Here is a 27,952-nt window from a genome sequence, read left to right on the forward strand (position 1 = left end):
ATCAGTTGTTCCCAGGGAAGTGGGATGAAGAAAGAGATTTGACTTTCAAGGAGCATGAAGGAAATTTGCGATGATGATGGGAGAGATTTTTTTGCTACGGTCAATCAAAGGGCATTTTATGAAGATGGCATTTGGAAGTCGCCTCGCAGAGACTCTGGCCGAGGCGCTTCACTGGGAGAATGCGCCTGCACCTCAGAGTGTGTGAATCCATAGCCAGTTCTCTGGTCAGAAGCGGAGGTGGCCCTGCTTCCTGATTTCATTGTCACTAGGGCTGGCTCTCAACAACTAGAAGGGGAGGATGCCCAGTGCCTATCCTGCCCCCAAAGTCTGGGAGTCAGTCACCAAGGATGCACATGGCTTCTCAGGTACCTCCCTCTAACCGCTGTTGGGATATGGGGCAGCCAGGCTGGCGTTTCCACTGCCCAGGCGCACGCGGGCGCTGACTGCGCAGGCGCGGCTCCCTGTCGCCTAGCAACCAGTCACAACAGCGGACTTGCCAGAAGCGCGCTGGCGGCGGTTGGTGCTGTTCGCCAGATCAGAGGAGCCGTTGACCGGCTGGATCTCCCTGCAGGTAAAGGCGATTGGGCGGCTGCACCGCTATCCTGGGAGTTTGGAGAGGCCCAGGGCAGAGGCCCCAGCAAGACTTGAGGAAAGAGAAAGTGCCCCGCGTGTAGGAGCATCCGGAGCAACTGAAGGAAGACCTTGGGAGGACCTCTGGGTCCCTGCTTTATGCCCGCAGTATTAGACTGGGGTCCCAGTGCATTTCATAAGCGTGCCAACAGCTTCCTATTCAACAGGTGACAAAACTGAGGTCCAGAGCGGGTATCTGAGGGTCTAGATTCCGTTACTTGACTGAGCAACTCAAAAAGTGGGTCCTCAGTTATGCTACACCTTCTCAAATCTCGTTAGAAAACGTTTAAGATCGCATAAGGCTGAAAGTTCACGAAGAAGATCAGTAAATTCGTGAAAAAATGAGTCCAATAATCAAAACTATGAACATTCAAAACAGATTTGTTTTCATGCCCAGTGCCGTGAAGTTCATACCTTTTAGCCCTGTTATTTTATGCTAGGGATTTAAACTAAAGAAACAATTGTGAGGATGAAAATTTTACCTCTAAGAATGTTCATTTGCAGTCTGCACATAATTTCAAAAAGTTGAAAACAAATGGTCAACAATAAGGGACTGGCTGGATGATGGGCTTTAAAATTTTGTTTTAAATGGCATGCTGATCCAGTGATGATGACTGAAGCAATAAATGGAGACTGAGATTTCAAGAACTTGTCTGTTAGTTTGAGAATTTAGTAAGAAAATGCCCCCAGGAAGGTAAGTTGAGAATTGCAGATAGAAATCCAAGTAGGAAGGTAAGATCACTATAGAAAACACACACCAAAATGAGCTATGTCAAAAGAGTGCTCATCTTCCTGAGCTTATTTATGAGTGATTTTTTTTAAAATTCCATTTGCCCTTCCTTTTTTTCCCAAATTCTCTGTATTGAAATGTGATACCTGTATAAGTAAACGGTAGACACGGAATTATGAGCTTAAAAGGAATTAAAAGGATAAGTTTTATGTGTTTTGGCACAATAAAAATCAATGGGGAAGTGGTAAAATAGGAAAAACAGGTTTAGGTTGCTTCAAAAATCAAAGGGATTTATTTTCTTAATTTGACATCTCAGTAGCTTTAAAGAATAAAACAAGGTCATTTATGTTGATTTTAAGTGAAATGTTTAATTTACAAATTAAAAAAAAACAACCGAGAGTCATCTCTTGGATTCACTGTCCTGGACTCTGTCAGCTGTGTATTTTCTCCCCTATTAACTATTATACCCAAAACGGTTAAAAAAGAAAAAAAGAAGAAAATGCTTCCTACTTAACCATGCTGCTGAGGACAAGTTCTATCTCTGTAATCCTGTATGTTTAAGCTATTACAGCCTCTGTATTTTTCAGTATGCAGTTACTCAAATTCACTCTCTTGAGATGGGAAAAATAAGTTCCCAAGTGAAAAATCAGATGACATCAAGTAACTTTCTACAGGTGTAATTTAATTGCTTCTTGAATGTTATTCATAAGGAATTCTTTTGTAAAGCAAAGACTGCTATATGTTGGAATTGGTTATAAAGAGGTATGGAAACTCTTTTTCCTAAAGAAATCATAGGAAAGATTTTCATCTATTCAGAATAGTCTGCGTGTCTGCCTGAAACATTATAAGCGCAAGTCTAGGATCTGTGTGGTTTTCAAGTATCTGAGAAAGATGTCAGAGATCTGGAAAAAACTATTGGTCCTAAGATATGAAAAGAAAATTCAAAAATTAATATTGTATTTTATTAATTAGATTTGAAAATAAAATAATTTTCTCATTTTGCAATAATTTCCAGGTGTACAAACAGATGAGTCATTTCATATGCAAATTTTCAAAACTTTTAATGATGAAAATTATAGTCAGTGGGGGATATGATTTGTATTTTAATGTTTTAACATATTAGATATAGTGTGAGGTAGTGCATCCCAGCATAGGCTTCCCCAGGGCCTCAAAGATCTTGAAATTTTTGTGACTGGAAGTTAGGGACCTGGAATAGATGTCTTTCAGAAGTAACTATGAATTTCTATGAACATTTGACTTTTAAACATATGTGATCAATTATGTTCAGTGTCTTTACTATTTGGAGTTGCTTTTGTCCCTTGATGAGCCATCTGAACTAACCCTGACGTTGACATTCTCTCCAAAGGTATCCTACTTCCCAGAATTTCTCGAGACTATAGTAATTTCCTTGAGACTAGATTACAGTGGTCCCCAACCTTTTTGGCACCAGGAAAGGGTTTTATGGAAGCCAGGACAGGATAGGGCGAACAGTTTTGGGATGATTCAAGTGTGTTAACATGTATTGTGTACTTTATTTCTTTTATTTTTATATCAGCTCCATCTCAGATCATCAGGCATTAGATTCTAGAGGTTGGAGACACCTGGACTAGAATATATTGTCTGAAATTGCCCTAATATCAAACATAACCCCACAAACTCTCATTGGAGAAATGGGTTATTTTAACAATCACCACCAGCATCTTGGAAAGTTTTCTGTACCCAGATGGAGTTACTCCTCTGTGGTATATCAAGTATGTATACTGTTCCATTAATTTTTTCCTTCACAAGACTGGACATAAAAGGGCAGGTGGGAAAGGGTCTTTGCAAGGAGTAACCCCAATTTCCCTAGAATTCATCTTTTCAGGTTCTCAATTACTTTTTTAAATTGAGATATAGAATATATTAGAGAAAACATTTTGTTATCTAGGAAAATGACACAGATGTTCACTTGGACTTAGTAGATCTCAGATACCGTTCAGAAATAATTAGTTACAAACAACAGAGTTAAGGATTTTTATGTCAGTTGGTCAGTATGTACCAGGCATTGTTCTAGGTGCTTGGGATAGATCAGTGCAAGAAAGAAGACAAAAATCCCTTCCTTTGTGACAGAACATCCTTGCAGATCTCAAAATTAATTTGCATTTAATCTCCCAAACCCTACACAAGTGAGCTATAAGTGTGGTAAATCATTACCTGTTATGTAAGTAAAATTTAAGTCATTAATGTATTCTTTCTAAACCGGAAGCCAGGACTAATGCCCAACAATCTTATCAATAAGTTCCTTTAAAACTGTGAAACTTGGGATGTAGAAACATATTTGTATATGTGCAGTTGTGTATTGCATAGTCTCTTTTTAGGTAAAATTTAGAAGAAAAAGTACATTTCCTCCTAGGTATGTGGGTAACAGAGATTTGTGCATATACAACGTACAGATGACATTTTAACTATTTGTGGCATTTTTTCCAGAATGGGTAAAAAGGTAAAGAAGGAAGCAGAGCCCCCTCCCAAGGATGTGGTAAGTTTCTGATTTGAATACTAGCAGCATGTTAACCAGTTTTAAAAATAAGTTGTTGAAACAGTTTGGCATGTACCAGTATATACATGAGTGCACAGTGGCAGAAGTCCAAAGTCTGACTAATGATAAGATTAGTCAGAGAAATCTAACATTATGTAAACAAACATTTACAACATTGTCATTACATAATTAGCACAATTAGAGAGTAATTATTAGCTTTTCCAGTATGTGGATGGCATGTTTATAAGCCTAGTTAATGAACAAATAGTTTTGGTTTGTTTTTTCAAATACTTTAAATTTACATTTGCCAGTCTCTCATTGATGTTAATTATCTAAGTGGATTTAAAAAAAATGAATGAAGGTAATGCTATAGCTACTAGGTATGTATGTAAGGTTGTCTTTAGATGAGCATTTGGATATCAGAAGTCCTGTGTTTTCCAGTCCTACGGAGAGAAAAGTCTGTGTTCATCACCTTTTTCTCTTTCAAGTGCTTAAATAATGCATTCCTCAAAACACAAACCTTTGTCTCTCCCTTTTATTTATTTATTTATTTTATTTTTATTTTTTAAAATATTCTCCCAAAGTCTTTATTGAATTTGTTACTATATTGCTTCTATTTTATGTTTTGGTTTTTTGGCCACAAGGCATGTGGGATCTTGGCTCCCTGATGAGGGATCAAACCCGAAACCCCCGCTTTGGGAGGTGAAGTGTTAACCACTGGACCACCAGGGGAGTCCCTATCTCTCCCTTTTAAAAGCAAGGTTCAATAAACTTAATGTCCAATAGGTTGGCAATTGGGATGAGGTGATCTTAGAAGACGTAAGATGGTTTAAAGTGGTCATGGTAAATAAGCATGTATTACACAAAAAGTTATTTCCATAGCAGTAGTGATCACAGAAGTAAACAATTAGAAGTGACTAAATTGTTTTAAAATAAAAACTTAGTTAAATAAATTATTCCATTTTGATAAAATGATGTCACTTAATGTTTGATAGCATGGGAATGTGATCACAATATTTAAATTAAAACGTTATAATAGGGACTTCCCTTGGTTCAGTGGCTAAGACTTCATGCTCCCAATGCACAGGACCCTGGGTTTCATGCCTGGTTAGGTAACTAGATCCCACATGCTGCAACTGAGAGTCGCATGCTGCATCTAACCACATACCGCAATTAAGACCAGGCACAGTCCAAAAAAAAAAAAAGGGAAAAAGGCTATAATAAAATAATTAAAGCAGAGTTCTATCATTTCTCTTTAAAGTTTATGAACTGCCAAAAGATTGTGTTTAAAATGTCCTAGGACAATTTTCAATTTAAAATCTTATTTGGAACAGACATTTGGTGTGGTTTTCTTCAAATAAAATATGAATGGGGAAAAAAGTATGTATAGTCAACAGACTCACAAGATCTACAGCCTGAAGGAACCTGATGTTAATGCAGGAGTCTTCCCGACAACACCGGAACATTGCAGTTACAAATGTGAGCTCTGTCCCAGGTCTGCCTCTCATAAACTGTTATTTTGGTAAAGTTGCTAAATCTGGCCAAGTTATTTCAGTCTTTTTTTTTTCAATCTCTTAAATGAGATTTGTCATGTCCAAATCATTTTGGTAAATGATTACAATGAAATAGAACACATGAAATTCACAGTGCCTGGCACATAGTAAACACTCAGTAAATAAGATCTGTTATCCCGAGAATCCTTTAGATTCTCTCTCTCTCCCCCTCTCCTTCTCCCTCTCTCTCCCTCTCCCTCCCTCTCTCTCTCTCTCTCTCTCACACACACACACACACACACTCCTATGTAACTTTTTATGTGTGATACCTCAGTGTAGCTGGCAACAAAGGGTACAGATAACATATCGGCACAGGTCTAGAAAAGTTTTGCAGAGATGGTCAGTGTGGTCTCCTGATGAAGTTCATCGGTCTGCTTGCTCTCCTTTGGACATAATGCTCAAATGTTCTAAATTCTCTTGTTTTAATCATTGCATCTAGTTTGCATTACCCTTATTTTTACTGCAAAATAGCATTATTGACATCCTGTTACCAGAAAGTGGAGTCATGAACACAGTACTTGAGGACAAACACTTTCTCATTAAAATGAGAATTAAGGGGCTATTAAACAAATAGACATGTTTGTCTAATACACCTTTCATAATTTTATGTCTTGCTGGTATTGTCCTCTCTACTCCAGTCTTTGAGGAGCACAGTCAAGGACTGAGAAACAATTCCCATCCTCAAGTTAACAAAAATCTAGTTCTTGTTTCCTTGGGTCACCACAGCCTTGAGGACTGCTGAAGGCATGTGGTCCTTGACTATCCTGAGGGTCCTTCCATCCTTCCCCTACTCTGACTTTATGTTAATAAAGCTGATAGAGCAGTATTACATACCTAATTGCTTTTCTATATTATAAATTCTAATGCTTCAAAACACTATCAGTTCAGTTCAGTCGCTCAGTTGTGTCCAACTCTTTGCAATACCATGGACTGCAGCACGCCAGGCCTCCCTGTCCATCACCAACTCCTGGAGCTCACTCAAACTCATGTCCATTGAGTCGGTGATGCCATCCAACCATGTCATCCTCTGTTGTCCCCTTCTCCTCCTGCCTTCAATCTTTCCCAGCATCAGGGGCTTTTCAAATGAGTCAGTTCTTCACATCAGGTAGCCAAAGTATTGGAGTTTCAGCTTCAGCATCAGTCCTTCCAATGAATATTCAGGACTGATTTCCTTTAGGATGGACTGGTTGGATCTCCTTGCAGTCCAAGGGACTCTCAAGAGTCTTCTCCAACACCACAATTCAAAAGCATAAATTCTTCAGCACTCAGCTTTCTTTATAGTCCAACTCTCACATTCATACATGACTACTGGAAAAACCATAGCTTTGACTAGATGGACCTTTGTTGGCAAAGTGATGTCTCTGTTTTTTAATAAGCTGTCTAGATTGGTCATAACTTTTCTTCCAAGGAGCATGCATCTTTTAATTTCACGGCTATTTTAAAACACTATAGCACAGTTTAAACTATCTGAACTTGGAATTTGTTCCAAGATATACCTCTTCAAAGTCTGTGAAGGGTTTGTTGTATAAATTATAGATGAAAAATCAGATTTAAAAGGGGGATATATAACTGCTTGAGAAAATAAACTTTTTCCTGTCAAGCCATGGCAGTTTGCTTCTTTTATATCTCCTAAAACACTGTTTCCAAAGATTTTTATTTTTATTCATCTTTCATCTACTGGTTAATGTGGGTAATGGGGATGGAAAAAAAGGATGTTTGGTGATAAGGTTAAAACAAAAATCCCTTTGTTTTTGTTAGTAGTTTCATTGTCAAAGCATATACTGATATGTGCATTTATGGTTTATTGCTTCCATTTCTTCTCCTAAAGGAGAATACTAGCTGAGAAGATGCCTTGATGTGGGGAAAATATGGCTTGAATAACAAATACAACTATATTCTGCTTTCACAAATCATTTCCAAGTCTGGCTGAAAGGTTGTTTGTGATGCTTTAATAAAAAGCAGACTTTCTGTGGATTGAGTGCATGAAAGAATTATTAGCAGAAATGACCATAGTAGGCAATATTTGGTAGGGCATCAGTAATCATGAATGGATGTGAGAGTTGGACCATAAAGAAGGCTGAGCACTGAAGAATTGATGCTTTCAAATTGTGGCTCTGGAGAAGACTCTTGAGAGTCCCTTGGACAGCAGAGAAATCAAACGAATCAATCCTAAAGGAAATTAACCCTGAATATTCATTGGAAGGACTCATGCTGAAGCTGAAGCTCCAATACTTTGGCCACCTGATGAGAAGAGTCAGCTCACTGGAAAAGATACTGATGCTGGGAAAGATTGAGGGCAAGAGGAGAAGGGGGCGACAGAAGATGAGATAGTTGGATGGCATCACCAACTCAATGGACATGAATAAACTCCAGGAGATAGTGAAAGACAAGGAATCCTGGTGTGCTGCAGTCCATGGGGTCACAAAGAATCAGATACAACTTAGTGACTGAACAATAACAACAGTGATATTCTGTGACTAAGTTATACTGTCAAAGTCTAATCCTTGCTTCATTACCCACCAACTCTGATCTAAGGCAAATCTCCTGACCTCTGTATTCCCCAGTGAGGATGTGATGATGTCCACTTCATGGGATACCCACTTCATAACCACTTACAGCAGTGGGGCAAGGTTAGATAAATAAAAGATGCTTAGAACAGTGCCAGGCATTAGATAAGAACTCGGTACATGTAATTATTCATGATGCGGCTGAGGGTGCTGTCCATCACCCTACAAAACTGTCGAGGTTTGCTTGAACCTGTCTGAAGAGGCAGGGATGTCAGTTTTGAAAGACCAGCCAGCTGCTAAAGTTCCCAGATGCCCAGAACATGGCCATTATGATTTATGGTCAGGTCTCTTTGAGCTTAAGAGCATGGAAATTTTATTCTCTTACATTTCAGAGACAACTGAATCCACAGAATCTAAACTCACAGACTGTGATCTGGCTCTAGAATATTAGTGGTTAAGTATCAAGTTAAGTAGACATTTATGTTAATGGGTCAGTGCCTGCTCTTCTTGTTAAGTGCATGTGGGAACCAAGTATGGTGGCTGTTGAATCAGAGCCACTGGCAATAGCAGAACCTGCTCTCCTACCTGGGCAACCAAATCCAGTTCCGTGGAAGAAGGGATGTCTCCTGCGGCTTGTTTTTCTGGACCCTTTCCACCAGCCTGAGAATGACTCAGGTTGTAAAGCAAATGAGAGGTTATTTTAGCGGTTTTCATTTTAACCTTTACCCTTTTGCAGATTTTAACTGATGTTTAAAGAGTCTGTACGAAAAGCTTGTGCCAGGGTGGTGCAGTCAGCTTCCTTCTGTTTATCTGTCTCCCTTTTCCTGGGCAGTTGGCTCCTCATGATTGGAGACTACTGACTCCGTAAACACATTCCAAAAGAAATCAAAAAGACCTTTTATTTGCATTTGCTGGCGCCATAAAAATCACTAAACTATCATGATTTATCTCTTTTCACTGAGTCCAGCTTTATAATTGTATGTTCTTTTAGACATGTGCTGTCTAATCATGGAAGCTAGTGGTCACATATGGTTATTTACATTTAAATAACTGAAATTGTATTAATGAATCAACAATATAAAATGAAAAACTCAGTACCTCAGTCGCATTAGTTCAAGTGCTCAAGAGCCACATAGACAATACAGGATCGGGATCCTTCCATCACTGCTCTTCTGTTGGGCAGTCTTATCCTAAATGGTCTTGTTTCCTTAACAGAGAGAGAAAAGCATCTCTACCAGTCCATGGCTTCTCTAATTGACTGGACTTAAAATTCAAAGCTTAGCCAAAACGGTTCCCCTTTCTCTCATCCTCTGTGTAAATAATTTGGGTTCATCATTTATTCCGTACAGAGCGCGAAATTATGATTTCACAACCAGCTCGTTGGTGACTCGCTATGAGTTCCTCACAGGAAAGCAGATGGAATCTGTAATTACAGCACAGGATTATTTATTTAGTCATGTGGCATTCTGTTACAGCTATCATCTTATTCTCGGCGCCTTTTCTAATAAAAGATTACTATAGCACTGCAGGCTCTGTAGGAGAAATGCATGTCATGCCAAGTTTCTCTGCTCTCTGCCAAACATTGATATTTCTTTGTTGACAGCTCTTATGATGGTAATTCTCACAGTCTCAAACTTCCTTTTAAGCTTCTTGTACCCCCATCACCTTTTTCTTAAGGATAACCAGAAGATATGATGAAATACTAAAGTGTTATCTGAACCACAGAAGGAGAATTAAAAGATGTTTAAAGGTATTTCCACATACCCTACTCCTTTGAGAACTGTAGTCATTCCGTGGATCATGACAAATCCATACTTCAGCATAGTCCGTTCATTCATATGCTTGCAAAATTAAATTTAAAAATATTGAAATATCAGAAGTCTCTGAAGTGGAAGTTCGAAAATGTAAGGAAAGGTAACCATTCAGGATGCCAGGGGCACTGTCTTAGGTGAAAGTTGATCTGCGGTTGTGATTCTCAAGGGTTCAGTGCAGGGTCAGGGGGCCTCATGAGGATAGAATGGTGACTATGGACTCTCTCCCTGCAGAAAGCACACCAAAAGTCCTGCCCACAATTTCAGAGAGACAAGCTGTCCCTGGAGCCCACTGATGGCTTCATGAACCTCAGATCTGAAATCTTCTTTTCTGGCCTCAATAGACAGTGCAACACTCAAGGAAGGCACTGCAAGGCCACAAGCATAAAAAAGAAGTTTCCAGAGGCTCTTTAATACATTTCTTTATAGGGATTTACAGAGTATTTCTATATCCAGAGTACTGTTCTAGGTAATAGGGATAGAGAAATAATATAACCCTTTGCCTGAAGAAAGTCAGTCATTTATCAGACAAATATTGAATACATATCATACACAAGTCAAGTATTCCTCTACATCCTGGGCATATAGATCAGGCCTCAAGGCAACTTATTAATACACTCAAATGGGAAAACAGTCAATTAACAAAAAAATGTGAAAATTCCAGGATAAAATCAATGAAATTTTACCTGAGTTTTGTTGAAAAAAAAATCTAGAATTTTAATTTCAAGCATTGTTAACTTTTTCAGTTCTTATCATGTCATCATTACTTTAGAAATCCTTTCTTCAGAGTTCAGACCACTGTTATAATTCAGTTTATTGATTTTATCAATTTACTGATATGCCACTATTGTGTTTCTATTTTGTCCTCCCCAACCTTGGCTGGAATATTTGCTGAGTAATTTGTTTGAAATTACGGTTGATACACTTGAGTTGGAAAATGCCTGAACCTATCTTTTTCACATCTAAATGAAAAATTAGCTAAGTTTAAATTTCTTAAATCCATCAACAGAAAATCAGATTAAAGATTTACTGATCATGGCCCCACCCATCAGAATAAGACCCAATTTCCCCCTCAGTCAGTCTCTCCCATCAGGAAGCTTCCATAAGCCTCTTATCCTTCTCCATCACAGGGCAGACAGACTGAAAACCACAATCACAGAAAACAAACCAATCTGATCATGTGGACCACAGCCTTGTCTAACTCAATGAAACTATGAGCCATGTCATGTAGGGCCACCCAGGATGGACAGGTCATGGTGGAGAGTTCTGACAAAACCTGGTCCACTGGAGAAGGGAATGGCAAACCACTTCAGTATTCTTGCCTTGAGAACCCCATGAACAGTATGAAAAGGCAAAAAGATAGGATACTGAAAGATGAACTCCCCAGGTTGGTAGGTGCCCAATATGCTACTGGAGATCAATGGAGAAATAACCCCAGAAAGAAAGAAGAGACAGAGACAAAACAAAAACAACACCCAGTTGTGGATGTGACTAGTGATGGAAGTAAAGTCAGATGCTGTAAGAGCAATATTGCATAGGAACCTGGAATGTTAGGTGCATGAATCAAGGCAAATTGGAGGTGGTCAAACAGGAGATGGCAAGAGTGAAAACTGACATTTTAGGAATCAGCAAACTAAAATGGACTGGAATGGGTGAATTTAACTCAGATGACCATTATATCTACTACTGTGGGCAACAATCCCTTAGAAGAAATGGAGTAGCCATCGTAGTCAACAAGAGAGTCTGAAATGCAGTACTTAGATGCAATCTCAAAAATGACAGAATGATCTCTGTTCATTTCCAAGGCAAACCATTCAGTATCACAGTAATCCAAGTCTATGCCCCAACCCATAATGCTGAAGAAGCTGAAGTTGAACGGTTCTAGGAAGACCTACAAGACCTTCTAGAACTAACACCCAAAAAAGATGTCCTTTCATTATATGGGACTGGAATGCAAACGTAGGGAGTCAAGAAATACCTGGAGTAACAAGAAATTTGGCCTTGGAGTACAGAATGAAGCAGGGCAAAGGATAATAGACTTTTGCCAAAAGAATGCACTGGTCATAGCAAACACCCTTTTCCAACAACACAAGAGAAGACTCTACACAGGGACATCACCAGATGGTCAATACCATAATCAAACTGATTATATTCTGTGCAGCCAAAGATGGAGAAGCTCTATACAGTCAGCAAAAACAAGACTGGGAGCTGACTGTAGCACAGACCATGAACTCCTTATTGCCAAATTCAGACTTAAATTGAAGAAAGTAGGGAAAACCACTAGACCAATCAGGTATGACTTGAATCAAATCCCTTACAATTATACAGTGGAAGTGATAAATAGATTTAAAGGATTAGATCTGATAGACAGAGTGCCTGAAGAACTATGGACAGAGGTTCCTGACATGTACAGGAGGCAGGGATCAAGACTAACCCCAAGGAAAAGAAATGCAAAAAGGCAAAATGGTTGTCTCAGGAGGTCTTACAAATAGCTGTGAATAGAAGAGAAGCTAAAGGCAATGGAGAAAAGGAAAGAAAAAGCCATTTGAATGCAGATTTCCAAAGAATAACAAGGAGAGATAAGAACACCTTCCTCAGCAGTCAATGCAAAGAAATAGAGGAAAATAATAGAATGGGAAAGACTACAGATCTCTTCAATAAAATTAGAGATACCAAGGGAACATTTCTTGCAAAGATGGGCAGAAAAAAGGAAAGAAATGGTATGGACCTAACAGAGGCAGAAGATATTAAGAAGAGGTGGCAAGAATACACAGAAGGACTATACAAAAAAGATCTTCATGACTGAGATAATCATGATGGTGTGATCACCAACCTAGAGCCAGCCATCCTGGAATGCAAAATCAAGTGGGCCTTAGGAAGCATCACTATGAACAAAGCTAGTGGAGGTGATGGAATTTCAGTTGAGCTATTTCAAATCCTAAAAGATGATGCTGTGAAAGTGCTGCACTCAATATGCCAGCAAATTTGGAAAACTCACCAGTGGCCACAGGACTGGAAAAGATCAGTTTTCATTCCAATCCCAAAGAAAGGTAATGCCAAAGAATGCTCAAACTACCACACAATTGCACTCATCTCATACGCTAGTAAAGTAATGCTCAAAATTCTCCCAGACAGACTTCAGCAATATGAACCATGAACTTCCATATGTTCAAGCTGGATTTAGAAAAGGCAGAGGAACCAAAGATCAAATTGCCAACATCTGCTGGATCATCGAAAGAGCAAGAGAGTTCCAGAAAAATATCTACTTCTGCTTTATTAACTATGCCAAAGCCTTTGATTGTGTGGACCACAACAAACTGTGGAAAATTCTGAAAGAGATGGGAACACCAGACAACCTAACCTGTCTCCTGAGAAATCTGTATGCAGGTGAGGAAGAAACAGTTAGAACTAGATATGGAAAAACAGACTGGTTCCAAATAGGGAAAGGAGTACGTCAAGGTTGTATGTTGTCACCCAGTTTATTTAACTTATATGCAGAGTACATCATGAGAAACGCCTGGCTGGATGAAGCACATGTTAGAATCAAGATTGCCGGGAGAAATATCAATAACCTCAGATATGCAGATAACACCACCCTTAAGGCAGAAAGTGAAGAGGAACTAAAGAGCCTCTTGATGAAAGTGAAAGAGGAGAGTGAAAAAGTTGGCTTAAAACTCAACATTCAGAAAACTAGATCATGACATCCGGTCCCATCACTTCATGGGAAATAGATGGGGAAACAATGGAAACAGTGAGAGACTTTATTTTCTTGGGTTCCAAAATCACTGCAGATGGTGACTGCAGCCATGAAATTAAAAAACGCTTGCTCCTTGGAAGAAAAGTTATGACCAACCTAGACAGCATATTTAAAAGCAGAGACATTAGTTTACCAACAAAGGTCCGTCTACTCAAAGCTATGGTTTTTCCAGTATTTATGTATGGATGTGAGAGTTGGACTATAAGGAAAGCTGAGCGCTGAAGAATTGATGCTTTTGAACTGTGGTGTTGGAGAAGACTCTTGAGAGTCCCTTGGACTGCAAGGCGATTCAACCAGTCCATCTTAAAGGAAATCAACCCTGAATATTCATTGGAAGGACTGATGCTGAAGCTGAAACTCCAATACTTTGGCCACCTGATGTGAAGAACCGACTCATTTGAAAAGACCCTGATGCTGGGAAAAATTGAAGGCAGGAGGAGAAGGGGATGACAGAGGACAGATGGTTGGATGGTATTACTGACTCAATGGACATGAGTTTGAGTAAACTCTGGGAGCTGGCGATGGACAGGGAGGCCTGGCATGCTGCAGTCCATGGGGTCTCCAAGGATCAGACTTTGACTGAGTGACTGAACTGAACTGAACTGAAATTTCTTGAGTCACAAGCCTTTCCTCTGAACTGTGCTGATCATTCCCATTAGAGTGTTGGGGGTTGGGGGGTGGGGAGGAAGATCTAGGTCATTTGCTGAGGCCTTATATGTCCTTATTTTTCAATAATATTTCTGCTTCCTATTACATATTTTCCTCTTAGTCAAGCTCCTATTTTATCTACCATAAATGCAACATTCATTTCCATTTTAAACCTTCCTGGTGTTGTTTCCCCCAACAGAATGTCCTTTCTCCTTATCTCAGCCTACCCTGTTGTATCCATTCTTCAAATCACACGTAAAATTCCACCACCTCTATAGACCTTTCTCCATCTACCCCAGTTCAAATGAATTCTCCCTTCTCCAAAGCAACATTTATTGTCTTTCCATGTTTTTGTACTTCATAGAATCCTAGAATTATATATTTGGAAGAGCTCTGAGAGATATAATCCAACTTTCAAATTTTCAGATTAAAAAAGATATTGTTAGGGATTTCCTTGGTGGTCTAGTGGCTAGGAGTTCATGCTCCGAATTCAAGGGGCCCAAGTTTGATCCCACATGCCACAACCAAAATATCCCTCATGCCCCAACTAAGATCTGGTGCAGCCATATTAATATGAAAAAAAATGTTAGTGAGCAAGTGATGACCCCAAGTGCTCTGAAATTCTGGGGTTACCTTTAATACCTAACTAAGATAATTCTTACAAAGAAGGCAATGGCACCCCACTCCAGTACTCTTGCCTGGAAAATCCCATGGACGGAGGAGCCTGGTAGGCTGCAGTCCGTGGGGTTGGGAAGAATCGGACACGACTGAGCGACTTCACTTTCACTCTTCACTTTCATGCATTGGAGAAGGAAATGGCAACCCACTCCAGTGTTCTTGCCTGGAGAATCCCAGGGACGGGGGAGCCTGGTGGGTTGGCGTCTATGGGTTGCACAGAGTCGTACACGACTGAAGCGACTTAGCAGCAACAGCAGCAAAATAATTCTCAAGCCTCAATCTCCAGGCACTTTTAGAAGTTCTTCCTTAAAATTTCTGTGAATTTCCAGGCCCTTATATTCCTGGTCAGTGCTGCAGACAGCATACTGGCCATGCCTCTAGGCTCTCCTAGAGGCCATTTTTTCTCAATGGTTCATGTCACTGGAATCCATAAGGACCTATAAGCCTGGTGCACATAGCAGATATTTACTGACGATCTGTCTTCCAGAAAGAGTCTAAGAGGCTTGAGACTTTGAACACTCTTTCAGCTCTAGTACAGAGTTAGACATGTGCAAGTAACAGCTCCAGCTTCAATTTGTTTTATTATTTAGAAGATTTAATAATTTTTTATTAGGGATAATTAGTTTTTTAAATAGAAGCTAGAAGTATCTTTGTTATTTTAAGTGAGCATTGAGTAATATATAATTGTTTTGCAAAGACTATATGACCTTTACAGTGTTATACTGTCATCTCACTTGATAGAAGACCCTAATTAAAATAAACCAAAACAGTAATGCATTTTCTATTTGGCTTTCCTAATTGGTGTTTGATTTCTGCATTTTAACTTAAATTTCACATTTAAGTTAAATGTGTAACAGCTTCAATTCGTATGTTAGATAATGTTGCCCTAAAATCCAACAGCTATTTTCCCTCCAAGAGGTATTTTTATCCTAGCCACGTCCTTTCAGGTCATTGCTTACTGCCATCTTCTCTGTCTTCTCTACTCTTCTAACCTCACACAATTATGTCTCCTTATTCAGAGTAATCTCTCTCTCCATCCTCTACTCAAAAACGAACGTCAATTTTGTTACATCCCAAAACACATTAATGCTCAAAATTCTTCAAGCCAGGCTTCAACAACACGTGAACTGTGAAATTCCAGATGTTCAAGCTGCGTTTAGAAAAGGCAGAGAAACCAGAGATCAAATTGCCAACATCTGCTGGATCATCGAAAAAACAAGAGAGTTCCAGAAAAACATCTATTTCTGCTTTATTGACTATGCCCAAGCCTTTGACTGTGTGGATCACAACAAACTCTGGAAAATTCTGAAAGAGATGGATACCAGACCACCTGATCTGCCTCTTGAGAAATCTGTATGCAGGTGAGGAAGCAACAGTTAGAACTGGACATGGAACAACAGACTGGTTCCAAATAGGGCAAGGAGTACGTCAAGGCTATATATTGTCACCCTGCTTATTTAACTTATATGCAAAGTACATCATGAGAAACACTGGGCTGGAGGAAGCACAAGCTGGAATCAAGATTGCTGGGAGAAATATCAATCACCTCAGATATGCAGATGACACCACTCTCATAGCAGAAAGTGAAGAACTAAAGAGCCTCTTGATGAAAGTGAAAGAGGAGAGTGAAAAAGTTGGCTTAAAACTCAACATTCAGAAAACGAAGATCATGGCATCTGGTCCCATCACTTCATGGCAAATAGATGGGGAAACAGTGGAAACAATGACAGACTTTATTTTGGGGGGCTCCAAAATCACTGTAAATGGTGACTACAGCCATGAAATTAAAAAGATGCTTACTCCGTGGCAGGAAAATTATGACCAACCTCAGTTCAGTTCAGTTCAGTCACTCAGTTGTATCCGACTCTTTGCGACCCCATGAATTGCAGCACACCAGACCTCCCTGTCCATGACCAACTCCTGGAGTTCACTCAGACTCACGTCCATCGAGTCAGTGATGCCATCCAGCCATCTCATCCTCTGTCATCCCCTTCTCCTCCTGCCCCCAATCCCTCCCAGCATCAGAGACTTTTCCAATGAGTCAGCTCTTCGCATGAGGCGGCCAAAGTACTGGAGTTTAAGCTTTAACATCATTCCTTCCAAAGAACACCCAGGACCGATCTCCTTTAGAATGGACTGGTTGGATCTCCCTGCAGTCCAAGGGACTCTCAAGAGTCTTCTCCAGCACCACAGTTCAAAAGCATCAATTCTTTGGCGTTCAGCTTTCTTCACAGTCCAACTCTCACATCCATACATGACTACTGGAAAAACCATAGCCTTGACTAGACAGACCTTTGTTGGCAAAGTAATGTCTCTGCTTTTGAATATGCTATCTAGGTTGGTCATAACTTTCCTTCCAAGGAGTAAGTGTCTTTTAATTTCATGGTTGCAATCACCAACCTAGACAGCATATTCAAAAGCAGAGACATTACTTTGCCAACAAAGGTCCGTCTAGTTAAGGCTATGGTTTTTCCAGTAGTCATGTATAGATGTGAGTGTTGAACTATAAAAAAAGCTGAGCACCGAAGAATTGATGCTTTTGAACTGTGGTGTTGGAGAAGACTTTTGAGAGTCCCTTGGACTGCAAGGAGATCCAACCAGTCCATCCTAAAGGAAATCAGTCCTGAATGTTCATTGGAAGGTCTGATTTTGAAATTGAAACTCCAATACTTTGGCCACCTGATGCAAAGAACTGACTCATTTGAAAAGACCCTGATGCTGGAAAAGATTGAATACAGGAGAAGGGAACGACAGAGGATGAGATGGTTGGATGGCATCACCAAACTCGATGGACATGAGTTTGGGTAAACTCTGGAGTTTGTGATGGACAGGGAGGCCTGGCGTGCTGCAATCCTGGCGCAAACAGAAACAGTCAGACACAACTGAGTGACTGAATTGAACTGAACTGAAAACACATTAAGATGTCCATTTAGAAAGGGTCAACACAAACAAGCAGCTAAAGCATTGAAATTCAATTTTCTTTTTTTTTAAATTTCTTTATTATTATTACTTTTTTTTACTTTACAATATTGTATTGGTTTTGCCATACATCAACACACATCTGCCACTGGTTTACACGTGTCATAAACAGAACATCCTCGTCCGTGGTCTCTGGAAACGGAAGAAAACAGTGTAATAATTTGTTTTCTCCTTGACCAAAGAAAATCCATAGGGGTCATGAGTTTATTGTTTATTTCAGCTAAATGTGAATTCTCAGGATCTCACAGCAGGATACAGGAGTTCTTACAGTCCTATACTTTTTATTTATACTATATTACCTTTTCCTTGCTCCAGATTTTATCCAGTTTTATCTTTGGTGATCTGCTGCTTTCTTTAAATTTTTAGTTGTTTCACATAAATGTAGTTCCTGCTTTTCAAGAAATGGTATAGTGGTTAGAAAGTAGGTACTGATCACTGAGTTGCCAGAGTATCTAATAGAGCAGGTTATCAAGGATTCTTGTGTATTGATGAAGAATTATACTAAGATATGTTATTTAATGAGCATCTGTTATGTGCCAGACAACTTGCTAAATGCTTTACATGGATGATCTCTAATCTGCTCCTTAATCCTTAACAGTAGGTATTATTATACCCATTATTCAGAGAAGGAAACTGAAATTCTAACAGCTTAGGTAACTTTTTTGATTTCCCATGGCTAAAATGACAGACTACACCACCAGGTTCCAAAATACTTTGCTTTTCCCTCCATACTCCAGGAATTTCAAAGCCAGCAATGTTGACAACTCTCCATCAGTGATATTTTTTAAATAAAAATTTTGCAATGCACTTTGTGGGCAGTGACCACATCCTTTTCATAAGATTAATAGTCTCCTTAAGTTTCAAGACACCATTCATGTTTTATGTGCTTTTTAAAACTCATATGTGGCTATGATATTTTTCTCTCTGCCTTTCAGTTTGATCCATTAACAGTTGAAAGCAAGAAAGTCGCAACCGTGGTACTAATGCTTAATTCTCCCGAAGAAGAAATTTTGGCTAAAGCATGTGAAGCCATTTATAGATTTGCTTTAAAAGGTTTGGATTTTTTCAATTTATCTTTCTATTTCATTATTTTCTTAAAATATTTACTACATAATGGGCACTTTTCTCCTTAGTCTTTAACTTACTTGTCTCATGAATTCTTTCAGACAACCAGAATATCATTTAATTTATCACCTGAAAATAATGCATCTCCCTATGTTCCTACCCTAGTCTTAAAGAGTAATTTAGTCAGGGTAGAACAGTCATTTTGAAGGCTTTATTGCAGTTTAAAAAATTGTAAATGTCACAGGAGCTGAAAGAGCTCCTAAGGATCAAATCTGGAATAATTGTGTGGCTCAGTGGTAAAGAATCCACCTGCCAATGCAGGAGATGCAGGCTCAATCCCTGGGTAAGGATGATCCCCTGGAGAGGGAAATGGCAACCCCCTCCAGTATTCTTGCCTGGGAAATCCCATGGACAGCAGAGCCTGGTGGGCTACAGCTCATGGATTTGCCAAGAGTTGGACACAACTGAGCACACACACACGCATGCCATCCTAGATTTACAGCCCGAAGAAGAAAAATATTATACAGATTAAAAAATGATTGAATGAGTAAATAAACAGGAGAGAAAAGACAAATCTCCAATGCAGAAGAATCCCAGTTTATGCAGATACTCTGCCCTCGAGGAGGTGGGACACAACTTCCCGCTCCTTAGGGGCTGTGCATGGACATCTTTCCAGAGAGCACACAGTGGACACCTGGGGGAAAGTGTGTAGCGGAGAAACCTGACAGACCCTGCCTCTGCCAGGCGATCAAAATCAGCATCAACAGAGATAACATGTGCCCTTGACGTAATGAAAAGAGTACTTCACTTCTGTTATTTGCCCCCAACCTAGAGACTCAGTCTAAATATGATTTTTTAAATCAAACTCCAATTCAGGGACATTTTCCAATTATCAAAAACAAGGAAAGTCTCAGGACTTCCTGGTGGTCCAGTTGCTAAGACTCTGTGCTCCCAATGCAGGGGACCCGGGTTTGATCCCTGGTCAGGAGAAGGCAATGGCACCCCACTCCAGTACTCTTGCCTGGAAAAATTCCATGGATGGAGGAACTTGGTGGGCTGCAGTCCATGGGGTCGCTGGGAGTCAGACATGACTGAGCGACTTCACTTTTTTTTTCACCTTCACTTTTCACTTTCACGCATTGGAGAAGGAAATGGCAACCCACTCCAGCGTTCTTGCCTGGAGAATCCCAGGGATGGGGGAGCCTGGTGGGCTGCCGTCCATGGGGTCGCACAGAGTGGGACACTACTAAAGCGACTTAGCAGCAGCAGCAGCAGGGAACTAGATCCCACACGCCACAACTAAGCGTTTGAATGCTGCATCTAAAAGACCCTGTATGCCGCAACTAGGACCCGGCACATCCAAATAAACAGGTAACTGTTTAAATTAAAGTCAGCAGAGCAACATCTTTAAAGTACTAAAAAAAATTAAAACTTTCAACCTAGGTTTCTACACCCTGAAAAAATATCTTTCAAAATCATAAGTGAAATAAAGTCTTTTTCAAACATTCAAAAACTGAAATAGCTCTTTGCAAGGAGACCACACTACTAACTATATTAAGTAGGTCCTTCAGGCAGGAGGAAAATGATACCAGATGGAAATATGGAAGAAGAATAAAGATAGAACACCAGAAATGGTAACATATAATGTTTTTTATTTGAATCACTAAAAAAACAAATTAGTTATTTTAAACAAAAATAATAATCATATATTGTGCGGTCTGAAACATGTGTAAAAGTAAGATATAGGACAACAGAACCAAGGTAGAAAGGTTAAAAAAAAAAGTGGAAGTATACTATATAAGTGTACTGCATGTGAAGTAATATATACTACCACTTGAAAGAAGACTGTGCTAGGATATATACCACAGTCCCAAAACAATGATATCAAATAAGCCAACAAAGGAATAAAATGGAATCATAAAAATTTCAATTCATACGAAGAAGGCAGAAATGAAGAAAAGAAAAACAATGATGAAACACATATGAGTTAAACCTAAACATATCAATAATCAAATTAAATGTAAATGGTCTGTATACGTTAAGAGGGACAGGGTGTTTTATTGGATATAAGCAAGACTAAACTACATTCTGCCTTCAAAAAATGCACTTAGAATATAATGAAACAAATAATTTGAAAGTAAAGGAGGAAAAATGATACCCTATGCTAGCACTAATCAACAGAAAGCTGAAGGAGCTGTTACTATCACAAAAATGGAATGGTATCAGAGATAAAGACGATATCAGAGATATCTCTTTATCAGAGATAAAGATGACCATTTTGTAATAATAATAAAGGGGCCAATTAATCAACATGCTATGAAAAATCCTAAACAGTTGTGTTAAGTACTTAATATCAGATTTTCAAATTATATGATGCTAGATGCAAAGAGAAATAGACATCCACAATTATAGCTGAGGATTTTGATACTCTTCCCTCAATAAATGAAAGAACCAGTAGATAGTAAATCTATATGGATATAAGAGATTTGAACAGCAATACAAATGAATTTAACCTAGTTTATATTTTTAGAACACTCTAAGAACATCAGAACTCTCTTCAAGTGCATACAGAACATTTATCAAAATAGATTATATTCTGGGCCATCAAACAAGCCTTAATAAATTTAAAATTCCAATCATACAAAATATATGCTATTCCATATTAGAATAAAATTAAAAATCAATAACACAAAGAACTCTGAATAATCACCCAATAGCTAGAAAATAATAACATACTTCTAAATAACCTAAGAATGAAAGTGGAAATCAAAAGGGAAATCCAAATTGAAAATGAAAACACAGCATATAAAAAGTTGTAGAATGCTACTAAAAGAGTACTTATTGTACCAAATGACTGTTAGAAAACAAGAAGGTCTCTCAAATCTATGACCTCAGCTTCCACTTTAAGAAAATAGAAAAACAAGAGCTAATGAAACCCAAGCATTAGTATTAAGAATATAATATACATGTGAGCAGAAATCAGTGAAATAACAATAGAAAACAGAAAAACAATGGACAGAAGCAATAAAATGAAAAATTGGTTTTTTGAGATGAATAAGAGTAATAAAAATGTCTAGTCAGATTGATAAAAAGATATAAGACATTATCGATATGAGGAATGAGAGAGGAGACATCACTACAGCTCCTACATATATTATAAGGATAATTAAATATTATGAACAATATAAAGCCAATAAATTCTACAACTCAGATGGATTGGACAAATTCATTTTAAGACAAACTCTCAAAGCTCACTAAAGAAAGATAGCCTGAACAGCCCCTTATCTATTATAGAAATGGAAATTTATAGTTAAATATCTCACAAAGAAAACTTAGGTCCAGATGTTTTCACTGCTGAACTCTACCAAACACAGAAGAAATAATACCAATTATATAAAAATTCTGTTAGAAAATTGTAAAAGATGGGATATTTCTCCATTGATTCTATGAAGCCACCATTTATTTAAGTATCCTAAAGTTTATCCTTGAATTAAAATTTATTTGGGACTTCCCTGGTGGTCCATTGGTTAAGACTTCATGCTTCTGGTGTAGGATGCTCAGGTTTGACCCCTGGTGAGAGAGAAGATCCCACATGCTGTGTGGTACAGTGGGGGGGGGGGATTTTTTTTTACAAAATATTTTCATCTAAATTAACTTTTAGAACCTCAATAAAATGCAAAATTATGGAAAATTTGAGAAGGATTTTTGTAGTAATCAACAATGCATATTTCAACATATTCTTTTCAAGTGACTAATTTAAATATTTAGACACAAGGCAAGTCCATAGACTATAGGAAGATACAGTCTGTGTTTTGAGAAAGGTGTTATCAAAATAAACCTGTAACTTCAGGTACAAAATATCTTCATTTTCTGAGAAAACTGAGGCAAAGAAATATTCTCCTCTTAAATTAATTTTGAAAGTGAAATATATGTCTTCATAGCTGGAGAAATTGCAAAGTTGAAATTAATCAGGACCTAAACATTATTCCAGACTTTGCAGAATGATATCCCACTTACAGGGTATGGATAATCTGCTTCTACAACTGGGCTCGATGCTGGTTTTCAGTGACCCGGTTCTGGGGCTTCTTGCGTAGCCATGATGGCTGCAGGCGAACCTGTTGGGTGAAAAATGAACACCCTAAACTCCACCACACACACTTGAACTTGAGGTGGAGATTCTCTGTGTTAATTTTCATAATTAATTATGCCAGTATTACTGAGTGCCCATTAGATGCCTGGCACTGTGCTAGCCACTGCAGTTATGAAAGAACAGAATAAAAAAGGTATCTGTCTTCATGGAAAGTCAAGTTACAGGAGAGGAAGCAAACAATCACAGAGATCATTAAGTGGTATGAAGAAAATAAATCAGGATAAAGAGCAATCAGAAAGACTGGTATGTAGTGATGACAGTAGGTAGGATGGTCAGAGGAGACCCCTCAGGAGGTTAAGTATGAGCTAAGAACCAAAGGAGAAAGCTAGTTGTGTAAACATCGAGGGAAAGGAGAGCAGCAAGCATCCAGGATACTTTTGCTCTAAAGTTTATTCTAGAGAAATATGTGTAGAAGCAGAGGAACGTGAAAGGCAAACGGCAAATAAACTGGAATGACACAAGGAAGAATTTTGATGAGATTGCTATCCATTTCTGATTTTATTTTACCTGTGATGGTAGGTGAGGAAAATAAAGCCACCCTCCTTGAACTTGGAGCTGTGGAACCTTTAACTAAGCTACTCACCCATGAAGACAAAATTGTGAGAAGAAATGCTACTATGATATTTGGAATCCTGGCTTCTAACAGTAAGTATCTGCTTTTAAAATCATAATCAAGTAATCTCACTTGACACATTATCCTTGTTTAAATTTAACCTTAAGGGATTCATTTTAATTTTATTTATTTTATAAATCCATCTCTGGGGGTTCGGTAGACTAATTCTGCCATATTGAATGTGGCATATTACATTATTTATAAACAACAAAAAAGGGGAAATATTTAAATTTCTCCTGTTTTATTCTGTGTACACACCACAGAGTTTATATACCAAAGGTGCTTCCTAATGCCTCCTGTGCAACTCATTTTAAACACAGAAGGATTCTTTGAAGGATTGGGTCCTTTGCCCAAAGTCATGCAGATGGCTAGTAGCAGAACTGAGATGAGAGCTAAAATTACAGCTTTACTCTCTGACCAATAGTTCAGTAGACTTTCTATTCACTAAATCTCTTAACATTAGTGTCCATGCTAAGTCAGATTCTCCTTCTAAATGATTTTGGGGGAGAAAGAGTTATAAATTCTTGTTTATACTTACATTTTCTAATGAAATATCTAGGTCTCTGTGACTTTTTTCCCCTCTTTTTTATGTTCTTAGTTTCTATTGATTTTATTTAGTATTCTTATCTTTCCATTATATGAGGAGTTTATCATCTGTGAAACCCTACAATTTGTTTGCAGATTTTTCTGAGCAGGTTTTTACATTGAATTCATGAGTTTCTAAAGGAGTCTGTGGCCCCTAAATGTTATGAATACTCTTACATTTGGATGCTACATGAGATGGCTCTTTTATTTTTTTACAGAACTAAATATCCGTTTATTCATTTATAAACCATAATGAAACCAGTCAGGTATTTCCCCTCACCAGCAGATCTTGCTTTGGAAAAACAAATACACAAATTTCAGCAACCTCAGAAATTTCATTAAACCTGCAGAGAAGCATAATTCATTTTGGAGTTCAATTTTATGTTCAAGGAATCAGTACCTATCATAAAGACAATTACTATAATCTCTTTGCCATGCAAAATTATCCCCATTTATTGTGGACCAACTGCAGGGCCAGCTCCTGATAAGGCACTCGGCAAGTTCACATCCTTGAGGATGGTCCCTTCCTCTTTCACACAGCATAGTCTCAGAACTTGAGGCCAAAGTAAGTAAAAAGCAAGCCAATGTCAAATGGGTTCTCCTGAGACCAGTGGTACTAAACTCAAGCCAGAAGGCAACCTCATGACCTCTCCAGAAGCAGCCCATCCGTGAGCGACAAAATGTAACCTCTAAGTACAAAGTTCCAATTATCAAAAACAAACAGGAGTTGAGCATAAGCTATAGTTGGCACTTCCTCTCGGAGCAGGGAGCAGAGAACAGAGAACCGAGATGGCTCTTTTAGAACTGTCAAACCACAATCTGTAAGCTGGCTGACTAGGCTGTAACCAGTGCTAGGTTATGCACTGTAATGCAGTCTGCAACTGCAAAGCTTAATCATGGAAAGAGCTTGGCTGTCTTCAAGGTCTCCACTGAGTGCTTGAGTCTCAAGTATACTGAATTCTATGATTCTATGAAGTAGGTGAAAAAACCAAACAATTATTGGGGTTAATGCTCAAACGATAAAAAATCTGCTTGCAATGCAGGAAACCCAGGTTCAAGTCCAGGGTCGGGAAGATGCCCTGGAGAAGGGAATGGCAATCCACTCCAATATTCTTACCTAGAGAATTCCATGGACAGAGGAGCCTGGCAGGGTACAATCCATGGGGTTACAAAGAGTCAGACATGACTGAGCAATTAACACTTTCACTTTAGCTGATTTTCTGTTTGAACTATCTGGTGATATGGATAAGACATACCATATCCTCAAGTGCTTGTGAACCTCCTTTTTTGCTGAGAGCCAACACTATTATATATTATATATATATAATATATAACTGTTGCTTCACTTTTCATATGTGTCTAAGGAGATTTGGAATAAAAAAAAAGCAACTGGTCATTTGACCTAAAATGAAGTCATGCTTCCAGACTAATATATAAATAAATACACCTCTGAAGCTGCATGATTAAATCATCGTCTTTGGACAGTCTTTAAATAACTGATTATTCTTCAGAAATTTGTATCTTCATATGCTTTTCCACATGCTTATAGTGGATGAACCAACAGAATGTTCCAACATTCCAGGTGCTAAAGGCTTGCTATGAAAACCGTCTTCCCCTTTTGCAGTTTCAAATAAATTCTTTTTTTTTGGCTACAGTGATTGAGCTATGAGCCTGTGCCATGCCTGGGCCATCCAAGATAGGCACGCAAATTACTTTGTTAAACCTTTTTATCAAACAGGAGCTTCTGTCTTCTTTTACCTTCCAGCTAGTATTTATTTTTTTAAGTTTCTTTTTTTTTTTTAATGTGGACCATTTTTAAAGTCTTTATTGAATTTGCTACAGTGTTGCTTCTGTTTTACGTTTTGGTTTTTTGGCCGCAGGCATGTGGGACCTTAGCTGCCCAACCAGGAAGCAAACCCAAACCCCACTGCACTGGAAGGTGAAGTCTTAACCCTGTATTTAGTTTAATGTAACCGAGACTCATTTAATTAAGTCAGCTAAAGAGGGAGCTTTCATCAGGATCCTTGTGAGAAGTAGCCTTGTAAGCCCAGACTCTACATTACTTAAGGCAATCAGAAGAGCTCGCTGTCTTAGGAAAAAGGTTGATGTAAAAGAGTATGTATGATCAAGAGTAAATTAGATGGTGAACATTATGCAACCAAAAAATTGTGACTAAGAATTAATCCAAGAGCATAGAATGTCTTTCCTCTACTTCCCCAAAACTCAATTATTCTCTTGTACTGAAAGCCTATTCACGTACATAAGTTCACTAGCCTTCTTTGAGTCATTTTGAACAGAACAGAAAGAAGTTTTGACTGGTTGAGAGACAGCTATATCCCTGAATTCCACAGGAAAAGGTGTCTAAGAAAAGGCATATATATCCAGTGGTTAATCCCCTAGACCATATGTTTCAGCTGCTGCAAAGTGAACTTTTCTAAACTTCTGGTAATGCTAATTTTGACTGACAGAAAAGATAATCAACCAAGAAGAGAAATTGCAAAACTGAAGTAACAGCTGTGTCTATTTCTAAGAAAAAGGGCGTTAAGGAGAGCAAGAAAGAAATAGAGGCATAATTGTCTAGTTTTAATTAGGCTCCTATAAATAGGACAAAAGTGAACTTTAAAAAGTCAATATATCTAAACACTTTTGGCATTTGTGATAATCAAATGGAATGAATACAAGATGTACTTATGAAAAAAGGCTGAGGTTAATTCTTATTGGCATTCTGTACTAGTTTTATTAAAAATCTAAATTTTAAAATATTTTTAGTATCTTCCCCCCCCAAAAAAAAACAAAAAAAGAATTACTATTACATAATAAGCAAGTGCAGGGCACAGTAACTCTACTGCTGGTATTCTAGGCACTTTTGAACATTTATGGTTATCTTTCCTAGTGTTTTGGAAAGCAGGACAACTGAGCAATCAAGGAACATGGGCTAGAGTCTGTCTGGAGTCAGACAGACCTGGCCTGCCTTTTACTTGCTGTGTGATTTTGAGCTTCAGTTTTCTTATCTGTAAAATTAGGTAATATTAGAACCTATCTCATAAAGAACTATTCCACAGACATTGCCATTATTATTATTATTAAACATTAATATTCTGTTTCTTCTTTTGCAGATGATGTTAAAAAACTGTTAAGGGAGTTAGATGTCGTGAATTCTGTGATTGCTCGGCTGGCTCCAGAAGGTAACTCTGCAACCTACATCTATGTAAAAAATGGGGAATGGTTTCTTATACACTTCTGATTAAAGTGTCTATTGAAAATAGTTTATGAAACACCAATTGTGAATTATCATTAAAATCTCTCAAACTAAGATGGGCTCCAACCAAAGTAAGATTTGTGGAGCTTTGGTTTTCAAAGCATGCTTTAAAATAATGGTTGAATAAGCCTTTACATACTTGTGTTATTTGTTTTTGATACACAGAAGAAGTCGTTATCCACGAATTTGCTAGTCTTTGCCTAGCAAACATGTCTGTAGAGTATACCAGCAAAGTGCAAATATTTGAACAAGGTGGATTAGAGCCTCTCATCAGACTGCTAAGCAGCCCAGACCCGGATGTGAAGAAAAATTCTATTGAGTGCATTTACAACTTGGTCCAGGTGAGATTAACTTCTAAAAACGTGTTTTGACAAAAGCTGGTTATAGAATTTATTTTCCCATTAAAAAAGGAAAAAGTTTATTAAAATGCTCCAGTTTTGATTCATCAGTTCATCTCAGTATTATTTAGTAG

General features: G+C 38.4%; 1 protein-coding gene across 9 annotated transcripts in view; it reads left to right on the plus strand.

Annotated features, from left to right (window-relative positions):
* The first annotated feature begins 464 nt into the window (after positions 1-464).
* ARMC3 (armadillo repeat containing 3) overlaps positions 465-27,952 on the plus strand; it is a 92,357-nt gene continuing 64,869 nt past the window's right edge. For 2 of the 9 annotated variants that reach the window (XR_003037692.2, XM_059892630.1), the window contains exons 1-6: positions 584-797; positions 3,827-3,875; positions 18,744-18,861; positions 23,543-23,668; positions 27,338-27,406; positions 27,646-27,821. Coding sequence is in view for 8 of the 9 variants with exons in the window: in XM_059892630.1 (XP_059748613.1) it covers positions 730-797; positions 3,827-3,875; positions 18,744-18,861; positions 23,543-23,668; positions 27,338-27,406; positions 27,646-27,821 (606 nt within the window). In the remaining variant the exon portion in view is untranslated. 9 annotated transcript variants of the gene reach the window in all.

The sequence above is a fragment of the Bos taurus genome, chromosome 13, assembly GCF_002263795.3.
Source record: "Bos taurus isolate L1 Dominette 01449 registration number 42190680 breed Hereford chromosome 13, ARS-UCD2.0, whole genome shotgun sequence".
In the NCBI taxonomy this organism is placed as follows: Eukaryota; Metazoa; Chordata; class Mammalia; order Artiodactyla; family Bovidae; genus Bos; species Bos taurus.